We start from the raw sequence: 12070 nt of genomic DNA on the forward strand, positions 1-12070 counted from the left end.
AGATGTCGGTTCTAATTTGGCGCGAAATCGCAGGCATACGTCATTCGTTCTTGCATGTTTACATCATGTCCGTAAGCTCTGAAAGAAAGTCTGGCTATGTTGTGTGAGTGTCGGGGAAGCGGGAAGTGACCGCTGTTTATTCAGTCGCGGTTTCAGGACAGCAGCAGCATGACATCACTCTCCTGATGGATGTGTAGCTGTTAACTCAACTGTTTGGCAAAGTTGTTTACTTGCCGTAATGCTTGGATATGTTTTCTGGTAGGGTTGTTGAAGCTTAAATTGGTTGTCATGCTTTAAAGAATCAAACATTGCTCATTTCTAACGATCGCGATGTGTTTATAAGTTACATTTTTACGGTGAAGTTATGTAACATGTTTACTAATATTAATTACTTCTGAGTATTTAATAACATTGCTGCATTTTTTCTTTTTTTATGTGTTAAAACAGAGTAGACAATTTGAAATTGCACCTAAAAGCCACTATAGGTACAAGGTAGATCCCCATGAATTTATGTTAATCTCAAGTTGTATATAATGTACCAATTTCATAGCACAGTAATGTATATTAATTTGTTTAGCATGTAACCACCTCTATTATAAATGTACTCGCAAAAAAACTATAAAAAAGAAACTATTTATGATTTCTGAATATTATTTTCATGCTCAATAAAGTGTATTTTATCCCCATCATTACTGAATCCTCTTTTGGTGTTTTTAAATTACAGTCTGATTGTTTGAAGTGTATAGGCCAACTATGGTAGTATTAGAGTTAAATTGCATCGTCCACGGAGGCTATAGATTGTAAAATAATGTGTGTCTTCAACTGAACTCATATCAGCCATTTCACAAGTTTCTTAAACTGATATCTGTAATACAAAGATTCATTCTCCAGAAGAGCAGTGGCAAATCACAAATCACATAATTGTAAAATATATGCCTATACAAACCGAACTATGGGAGAAAACGCACCAGGTTCCAAAAAAATAAATAAAAAAATGAGCCAGAAGTGCGATTCATGGAGTAACTTTACCTTGTGAAAGTGTGTGATTGTGTATTTATCCCCTCAAGGCCTGTCGAAGAACGCGTATGTCCATATGCAGCCTTTAGTGAATAAAGAAATTACATTCAATAAAAACAGACTCTAGTGTAGGAAAAAAAGGCAGGAAAATGCTTGGTGACAGAATCACTATGGATTACAATCAGCATTAGTGATGATATGCAGTCGAGTGCGATCACAGATAAAAATGTTAAGATCAGCTTGACATCTTGTCAGTTCTTCAGTAAAAGAAGAGGCTCATTGGTCACTTGAAGAGAACATAAGACCCCGCCTTAGCGGCAGAATGATTTTTTTAAGCAAGCCGAATGTGTTTTTCTGTTTTTGAAGCCATTAGTCCCGACGGTCAAGTGATTAATTACCTCCCACTGAGAGACGCTTCTTAGCTGAAAGGTGAGTAGTTTGCATCCCTGTACTCTTTCAAACACACACACACACAGCAGAGAAATTAGTATTTTCGGAACCTGTGCCTGCCCATATAGGTAACTGAAGCATGTATTTGCACTTACACTGTGGATAACCACACCATGAATAAACCTCTCAACACCTCACAAGAACAAACTTGTGCACAATGGGATACAGAGAGATAAACACAGACGGACAAACACACAGCAAGAAAATATAAAAAGCCCTGCTGGATTAGTGTGATAGTGGAATGGAAATAGTGATTGTGAAAACACGCGTGTGATGATCTGAATGGAGTGCTGTGATGTGACTCAGTCACTGTGTGGGTGTGTCAGACATCCGTCAGACACTCAATACACTGCTCTTATTTATAGCTTCATAGTGAGGAAGAGCAAGCTCTCCTAGATCTGAGAATCTTTAGACTAAGGCTCAGTTCCACAGAGAACCACCTCACTGTCTACTATCTACATAGACATCTACTTTCGAAAATCTAGGATGCATTCGATAGATGCACACTATAACTGCTTTGTTACAAACTTTAGTACAGTCAATTCCAGATGCATACGTAGACCAAAAATAATTGGGCAGTCAGTCCGTGCGGATTGTGCTGATGACAAAGTTTACGTCACACGCACTGTGCACTAGACATAGCGCCATGTGGAAAACCGAACAGTTTAGCCCTTAGGCAGCATCCTAACAACTGACTTGAGTTGAAACACTTCACGGGCAGAACTGCATAAACGCTCAATAGAAACATGCTAACAGTGGAATAGATTTTGACGTTTGTATGTTGCAAAACATACTCTTACTTCTACTTTGCACATCACACCCCCAAAAAATTTTTTTTACCATTTTGAATTTGATGGAACTACTTTCTATAGATGAAGTTAATGTTTACAAACAAACGCTGGGAGGTGGCAATTCCGGGTTCTTCTGACACCACAGAAAAGATCTGCTTTCAATATATATATAAAATTTGACCTCGTAAACTTTTATCAAAATGTCATAACTTGCTCTTCCAGTGACATGACCGACTCTTCTCTGCTGACGTATGTGAGGCAGCGCAGTTAGGTTTTTGGTCAGTTTTAAACCATGTCATGCAAACAAACCTAGCGTCAAAGCAGCTAATGCAGACAGGAGGTGTATTTTCAGCTGTTTCCCTTCAAAACCCTGTACGCTACCCCAAGCTACCTTGGTTATGGGCCCACTGGATTGAATTTACATTTTGAAGGAGGAGGAATAACCGCAAATTTGCCGTTGCATTATGAAAAGCTCACTTTAGACATTGCATGTATGAACATGTTCAGTGGTGATCACTTCTAAGTGGAATGCGAGTCAAATGCTGAAAAAGTGACTGGAGTTTATTATTTAAGGCATCTTTTGAGGTATACTATATTGCCAAAAGTATTCGCTCATCTGCCTTTAGACGCATATGAACTTAAGTGACTTAAGTTTTCTTAATCCATAGGGTTTAATATGACGTCGGCTCACCCTTTGCAGCTATAACAGCTACAACTCTTCTGGGAAGGCTTTCCACAAGGTTTAGGAGTGTGTTTATGGGAATTTTTGACCATTCTTCCAGAAGCGCATTTGTGAGGTCAGACACTGATGTTGGACGAGAAGGCCTGGCTCACAGTCTTCGCTCTAATTCATCCCAAAGGTGCTCTATCGGGTTGAGGTCAGGACTCTGTGCAGGCCAGTCAAGTTCTTCCACACCAAACTCACTCATCCATGTCTTTATGGACCTTGCTTTGTGCACTGGTGTGCAGTCATGTTGGAACAGGAAGGGGCCATCCCCAAACTGTTCCCACAAAGTTGGGAGCATGGAATTGTCCAAAATCTATTGGTATGCTGAAGCATTCAGAGTTCCTTTCACTGGAACTAAGGGGCCAAGCCCAGCTCCTGAAAAACAACCCCACACCATAATCCCCCTCCACCAAACTTCACAGTTGGCACAATGCAGTCAGACAAGTACCGTTCTCCTGGCAACCGCCAAACCCAGACTCGTCCATCAGATTGCCAGATGGAGAAGCGTGATTCGTCACTCCAGAGAACACGTCTCCACTGCTCTAGAGTCCAGTGGCGGCGTGCTTTACACCACTGCATCCGACGCTTTGCATTGCACTTGGTGATGTATGGCTTGGATGCAGCTGCTCGGCCATGGAAACCCATTCCATGAAGCTCTCTACGCACTGTTCTTGAGCTAATCTGAAGGCCACTTGAACTTTGGAGGTCTGTAGCGATTGACTCTGCAGAAAGTTGGCGACCTCTGCGCACTATGCGCCTCAGCATCCACTGACCGCTGTCATTTTATGTGGCCTACCACTTCGTGGCTGAGTTGCTGTCATTCCCAATCGCTTCCACTTTGTTATAATACCACTGACAGTTGACTGTGGAATATTTAGTAGCGAGGAAATTTCACGACTGGACTTGTTGCACAGGTGGCATCCTATCACAGTACCACGCTGGAATTCACTGAGCTCCTGAGAGCAGCCCATTCTTTCACAAATGTTTGTAGAAGCAGTCTGCATGCCTAGGTGCTTCATTTTATACACATGTGGCCATGGAAGTGATTGGAACACCTGAATTCAATTATTTGGATGGGTGAGCGAATACTTTTGGCAATATAGTGTATCTTGGGATGTACAGCATGCATAAATGTTCTTTTCTCCCTTTATATTTAGTGTATTGTGATTCAAAACGTTTAAATATTGTGATTTTTTACTCGCTTGTTTCTCATATATCTGCATGGGACTTTCACAACGACTCCAGTTTCATAAGCAAAGACCACCATGTACTGTGTGCATTTTATGTATTGTTGTGAGTTAGATCATCGCCAGTTTCCAACGACTTGAGAAAAGGGGTCGGTATTGAGATCAGTTCACAGTTTCCCTTGGCATGAGCAGCACGGTGGAAAGGGTGTGTGGTCTAACATTTACTTTTCACAATCCAAACAACTAGCAATGGATAAAATCAAGTCCCTGCCCTACATGATGTTCTTGTTCTATATGCCGTTTAGCTCGAAAATACATTACAATACGGAAGTAAAATCGGTCCAAATTTCCGTTTCATGATGACTTTTAATATCACAAACTTCTGTGCACAAGATCTATTAAATGAAAAATAAATACGCTATACTATGTGCTTTATTGGAACACATTAGTCTAGTCTATAGTATGCTAAATTATTGTTTAGCTTCCTTTAAAATGTCTGCAACATGCTATGGATTAAATAATTAACCAAACTTAAAAAAATAAATAAAATAAAAAAAACATTAAACTAAATTAAATTACTAACTAAAATCTAACTAAATTAGCACAGAACTGTGCAAAAGTTTTAGGCACTTGTGAAAACTGTTGCATAGTGGGGATGTCTTCAAAAATAATGCCATAAATAGTTTTCTTTTATCAATTAATAGCATACAAGGTCCAGTGAACATAAAGCTAAATCAATATTTGGTGTGACAACCTTTGCCTTTAAAACAGCACCAATTCTCCAAGGTACAGCTGGAGATCAGTTGTTCCAAGCTTCTTGAAGATCTTGCCACAGTTTTTCTATCTATTTAGACTGTCTCAATTGCTTCTGTCTCTTCATATAATCCCAGACTGACTCGATGTTGAGATCCGGGCTCTGTGGGGGTCATACCATCTGTTGTAGTCAGATGTCCTTGTTCTTCTTCTATTCAATTTTATTTGTAATGGGAATGTTGAAACCTAAAACTGATGTTTCTTTCTGAATATTTAAAATAACCATCTTAAGACAAATGCTTTTGTAAAAAATATAATGCGCCTCAGACTTTTGCACAGTACTGTACATTTGTATTTTTTGTATTCTTTCTGATAATATTCATTTTCTTTCTTATTTCTTTCTATCATGCCAATAGTGTTTAACACTTAATTTTTGCTGCATTATGGGCCGCTAACAGTTGTTGTGCTCAAGATGGAGCATTAGCGGAGCGCTCTTGGATCGAGGGAAAACAATGACGCTCCGACTTTCAAAAACATCCGCTCCTCACTCTGTTCGGCTCACATACTCTCATCAGGACAAACTCGGCATTTAACATACTGTAAATTATAATATTACACGTATCACATCATTGTAATTGAGTCTGCTCTAATAAGACGCATTTGCCCCATAGCTCTTGCTGGTAGATTTTAACTATTCATGAAGGAAATTGCATAAAGTGCGTTAAACAGAGGACGTGGATTCATCAACCTTTTACACGCCAATTGAAACAAGATAAAACTGGTTTTCAAAAATAAATCACATATTTCTGTACTATAAACCATAGATTTTTCTTTATAATAGTGTAACATAAACAAAGATTATCAGATGATATAATTCTTAAACGTTTAAATCAATTCAAACCGCAGCATTGCTCACCTCCACCATTGAAAACTGCTGCTCCAAAGAGCCCAGAGGTGCGGTTGCCTGATGTGTGACATCACAGCAATTTCATCTATAGCAACGTTTCAGTACTGAAAAAATTGTAACATTGAAAATTCACTTTTCCCTCAAATCTGTCTGCCATTTTAAATAAGCTTGTTGTAATGCATTCCACAATTGCCTTTTCCATGAACATATGTAATGCTGCCGATGATTTCGTCCTAAAACGAGGCATCTTATAAGGCAGCATTAAGTTGCTACCATAGCCAATAAACTGGAAGCATGTCTTTGATGTCTAAAAATGCTGTGTAGGTAGGCAGATTGCACCACTGCTTATTTTCATAAAGCTCTGCTCATATTTATTGCATTGTCAATGGTCAAATTTCCATTGTCAAATTGCCAATTCTCATTGAAAATAAATTACTTCTGGTTGCTCTTTCGCTGCACATCGCTGTCAGTGGGAACACCTCTTTAAATGTACTTGAGCATGGCTTTAAAACCAAAAGATCTGTCTTAGCTGTAAACACTTAATTGGAGACTGAATGCAGAGAGTGGGAGTTGAGCTCACCATCAAGGGAGTGTAACATTCCCTAATCCTCACATCTGACTAAAGTTTCTGAACTGTTGTACTCACCATCTCCACCAGCAGAGAGGCTCTACTGCATCCTCAGAACGGCCAACAGTGGCCACAAATGCAAAGGGCCAGGCAAGCAACATCATGAATGCAGCAAACAGCAAACGCACGGGGAAGAGTGTCACAGTCATTACGGCTATCTGAGAAAGAGAGAGAGAGGGACACAGAGTTAGAGAGTTTCTAAATCCAAACTATTTTCACACTAATCCAGCAATTGACTGGAAAGCTTTCAAACAGTGCCGTGGGGCTACAGCACACTGGAAGCATGTTAGGAATGCTAAGAGATGGGGGGCAGAAATATGCAGTGAAACCTCATTGCATTTTGCTATGCTGTGCAATGCTCTGAAAGAGAATTCATCCAAACTCATGTTCACCTCCTCTAAACCTCAAAGTATTATCATCTAGATTTCAGAGAGGGACCATTGATGAAATGGCTACATTACAAGGCCTAGTATTTGAAACATTCTTGCACAAAGGTTTCAAGATTTTAGATTTATGACTTTGAGAGATTAAAATCTCTGTATTTAATGATCTAAAACATACTTCAAAGCTTGCCATTAAGCATATGAGGAACCCTGGGGCCTCTTTTCTAAAACACGTTCGATCAATAAATGCCCTACTGTAAAATTTGATCCTATGTGAAAATTGATGAACAAATCATGCTTTATAAAAGGCAAAAACTGCATGACGTTCTTATATATTCGCTATCTAAAAAAGTATGCGTATGAACTTTAGTGCTAAAGAGAAGAAAAAAAAGAAAAAGAAAAAAAAAAATGCATGTACGGGTCTTGTTTTTAAATTTTTTTTATAAAGACTACTGGCCTAAATTTTCCAGTTTATCCTTTTCCCTTATTTCAGATATTGTTAAGGACATGGATGAGAATGCATGCTTTATTAAATGACTGAAAATGCCTTATATTTCATGGCAAGAGCAAACAGAAGAGAAAAGAAAGTGCATGTCTCAGTAGAACAAGTCTGAATAATGACCTCACATCCGGGTATAAAGTGATATATGACTGGTCATCAGATTGCAGATAATCTTTCAAAATACAACAGAAAAATTCAATTGTACTCTAGCAAAATTGGTGAGCTATTCCTGATGCAAAATGCACAAGGACATCACATGTTTCACTCCTATAGGCATGTTACCTCAAGAGAAACAAGATCACATAGAAGGGAGATAGAGAAGAGGAAACAGGAAAAGGAGAAGAGAAACAAAAAACGAAAGCAACATCAGCTGAGATTCTAATAGCAGATAGGGAATGAATTCTGGTGTGGGAATGGCTCTTGTCACCTCAAAAGGACATGTAAAATTAAACATTAAACCTCATATTGTGTTCTGGTCATTTTGACCCGAAGAGGATTTTCTTTTGCCTGAAAATGCTGGTTAATGTTATCCTATTGGACTAAAACTTACTGACTTTGCTCACAAAGGGTATCACAACTTCCCAAAAATAAATCTGTTACACTTTTGGTGTTCCCGGTCAAAACCACACACACACACACACACACACATACACACACTCACACTCGCGCGCGCACACACTCACACTCGCACGCGCACACACTCACACTCACACTCGCGTACAAGCACAAACTCTTCCGAGTACTACATGCTTTCTTTTTCACAGAGATGAACTTTATCCTACCCTGATGGATGCATCCAACATCCATCAAACATTACCACACACAAACATGCATACGCACACACACACACCAGAACTTGCTTTGCCCCACGGTGACCCCTCTCCAATAGAATTGTGGTGTTCCCGGTCAAAGATGACCAGCAATTGTAAATGAATGGGGAAGATCACACATACAAAAAAATAAAATAGGACCTTTATTTTGAAATGCTTTTATTTTCTGAAAAGAGGCACAAAGTAACACTTGTGGTGTTCCCTGTCAAATCTGACCATTGTGACAAAGAAATCTGTCCTAAGCCTATTTACACATTTCATGGAACAAAAATACCAACATTGATATTTCTGTTATATTTTCTAATCAACAACAAACCAAATCAACGAACACCTGGTGGTTTTGTGTCCTTATGCACATGACTGGCAATAGCTTTTTCCATGTGCCTTGCAAATGTGTGCTCTGCATTTGAAACACAATGCTTTATCAAAGAAAGATTCTATTGGAGAGGGGGTCACTGTAGGGCAAAGACACTTCTGGTGTGAGTGTGTGGTAATGTTGGATGGATGAATGGATGTTGGATGCAGTTCAGGGTAGGATAAAGCTCATCTCTGTGAAAAAGAAAGCATGTAATACTCAAAAGAGTATTACAGTATTATATGTGTGCGTGCAAACATAAACATGATGAACATGCTCCTGAACACTAAATTTTTATCTAATTTTTGATCCCCCCCATTCATTTTCAATGACCGTTCATTTTTGACCGGGAACAACACAAGTGTGACTTTCTGCCATTTTGTACAAAATAAAAGCATTTCAAAACAAATTTCCTGGTTAAACATTAAAGCACACTAGTGTGATAAATAGTACAGAATGTTTTCATACTTTATTTAATACTGGCAAAATTATCCACAAATAATGCTTTTTTCACTCAAAAACGGAGGTGAATAAGCTCAGGTCAATGAGGCCTATGATCAATAAGCTCCAAAAATAAATATAAAACCTGTGCTAATTGAAAGAAAACAAGTTGACAAAAAGATGTAATCCCATATTTGGTGATAATATAACATAACGAGATGTATAAGCAATTTTTAATAGGCCGGTCATTTTTGACCGGGAACACCAAATTACGTAAAAAATGTCAAAGACAGCACAAGGGTTAAACCACCATTGCATGGTTTAAATAACTGCTTTCCCTGCAAAAATAGAGTCAATCCAAGGGCCGAACGATTTAGACAAAACATCTAATTGCAATGGGGGGGGGGATATTCTTCTAAAAATGTTCCTTTAGTGTTTTGCAGAAGAAAGTCATACACATTTGGGATGGCATGAGCATGAGTAAATGATGACAGAATTTTAATTTTGGATGCACTATTCCTTTAAGCATTTTAACTGGCCCTAGTTTTTAAACTCAGTTGTAAACAGCGCTTCTCTTCTAGGTGTCGCACATGTGTATCACACGCGCATACCACTGCTAACCGGAAACGATGATTTAGAGTTAAAAAGTACTTAAATATTGATCTTTTTCGCACCAAAAGCGATCATGATTCTTTAGAAGACATTCATTTAACCGCTGGAGTCGTATCGATGATGTTTATGCTGACTGTCTGTGTTTTTGAGCTTCAAAAGTCGAATCTACTTAAATTACTTAAAAAGTACCTACTGAGCTGATATATTTTTCTTTTAAATGTGTTCTACTGAAGAGAGTCATACATATCGGGGATATCATGAGGGTGAATAAATAATGAGAGAATTTTATTTTTGGGTCAACTAACTCTTTAAATCACAGTCCTTATGGTTTGATAATCTCACCTTGTCAAAGTAAGATTATGATTTTAATTTTGATTAATCGTTCTACCCTATAGTCAATCCCAACTCCAATCAATGTATAAAAATATTTCCTCAATTCCTGTACCAAATCACAAATTAGGCTAATTCCCTCTACCAGAGAGTTCTCAGTTGTTCATTGTTCATACATCTCTAACAGAGAAAGATCAGGTTTGTATCAGCGTTTTTCAGATGATCACTTGATGATTTGACCAGTGACCACTTCACGTTCCACATCAACATTTAACATCTAAGCCACATTTAAGACCTCGATTCACACTTGCGAGTTTAAGTTTGAGCTTGAAATTCACTTTATGTTCTTAATGTGTAGGGTCCCAAAGACCCCGAAGCTGTGTGTAAAAACAACAATAGTAATTTTCACTAATTTTCACTTAAAATACTTTTAGTATATTCCCCTGAATCACAACCCCATAGGCAGATATTACTGAAGCTCTTTCCCCCTGTTCTATCACAAAGTAGGCATGCACTTCTTTAAAAAGGTGATAGTAACAGTATAGTGACATTGTTCTAAATTCAATTTTATATGTATTTATTTTCTTTTCTTTATCAAATTGTCTTTATAGATAGTGTAAAAGTTTTTAAAATTCGTTTAGGAACAGAAAATATCATTAACCCTCATGTGGTGTTCAGGTCATTTTTGACCCATTTTGATTCTGTTTGAGTGGTACAAGACTATGTGATTTTTCCTCGACTAGCTATGTGAACAAACAAAAAGAATCCGGACTTGATTTGTTAAGTTTAAGCAGTCATAAAAAATTTAAAAAAAAAATAAAAACACTTGTGGTGTTTTGGTTCAAAATTGACCCGCCATAGGAAATGAATGGGAAATACTAAAAGATTTTTTTTAATTATTATTTGCCAAATAAAAATCAATAAATTAGACACAATGCAGAACACACCCATAATGGCTTTCAGACCCCAATAAAACAGGAAGGTTAAATGAGGTTCATGCTGAAAATCAGAGTACCAGGACATTACTCATGAAGGATGCCCTGCATTCAAAAATAAACATGCTAAATAAATATGATCAATTCATACAGATCATTGGCGCAAAGCTTCTACCAACATCTAGATCTGAGAATACATAATTGATCATAGCTTTGATTAGCAGTTTGGATAACATGTTCTGGTGTAATTGTCTTGAAGCTTGGGTATAATTATATAAAAGTTTCAACTTTGTTAATTTTAGCTAAAAGCTTATGGAGATTTGTGGTTAGTCACAAAAACAAATGACTAAACAGAAAAACAGATGCACACACTTTTAGACCTAGAATAGTTCATGAATAATTGAATCTGCCTGAGAGTATGCGCTTCCAGCTTCCAAGAAAAATGGACTGTGACTCATGACATGTGACTTGCATATATTTAACCACCAGTATAGGGGAATGAAGAACTCATTTTCATTTGGCTTTATTTTAATTTCATTTTATTGCCCTAGAGTAGAAAAGGAATAACCAAAGTGTGTGTACGTGTTTATGCAAAATTGCAAATAAACTTGATAGCCAGTGATCATCACCATACATTTCCGTTGTATGGAAAAGAGCAACTGACATTTTGTTCTGCAAGAAAAGTCATGTAAGTATCAAGGGATGTGAGGGTGGGTACATATTGACAGAATTTTCAGTTTAAAGTTAATGATCTGGTGCGACTCAATTTGACTGTACAAATTGAGAATGGATTTCTCAAAATTTGTTTGAATATGCGTGACGTTTCTGCATCGTTATTCCAAGAGTAGATTTCATTTGCACACTGCTTAGTTTGTGGAAAGTGCAATTAAGTTAGTCCTCCATGTCTTGCACTCACACATACCTCATTAGACAGGATCCATTTGTGTGTAACACACCCATTTTGTTTTTTGTTATTAACATTTTTATTGATTCATAAATTAACACAAAAAATACAACAACATATATATACTGAATCAATCACTTTAAACATTAAACCCCCACTATATCCCCTTCCCCTACCAAACTCCCACCCCACCCTGACCCCCCCACGAACACCCCTGTGGTAAATAGAATATAGACACACACACACAAAAAATAAAATTAAAATAAATACAAAATAAAAAAAATAAAAAAACACACAAAACTAAAACGACAACAAAAA

The 12070-nt window shown here is 37.7% G+C and overlaps 1 protein-coding gene across 1 annotated transcript in view; it reads right to left on the reverse strand.

Moving 5' to 3' along the window:
• LOC127421492 (lysophosphatidylcholine acyltransferase 1-like) overlaps nucleotides 1–12070 on the reverse strand; it is a 49628-nt gene that overhangs the window by 27692 nt on the left and 9866 nt on the right. The window contains exon 2 of the mRNA XM_051664574.1: nucleotides 6479–6618. Within this exon, the coding sequence (XP_051520534.1) occupies nucleotides 6479–6618 (140 nt within the window). The remainder of the gene's footprint in view (nucleotides 1–6478; nucleotides 6619–12070) is intronic.

The sequence above is a fragment of the Myxocyprinus asiaticus genome, chromosome 30 (assembly GCF_019703515.2).
Source record: "Myxocyprinus asiaticus isolate MX2 ecotype Aquarium Trade chromosome 30, UBuf_Myxa_2, whole genome shotgun sequence".
Taxonomy (NCBI): Eukaryota; Metazoa; Chordata; class Actinopteri; order Cypriniformes; family Catostomidae; genus Myxocyprinus; species Myxocyprinus asiaticus.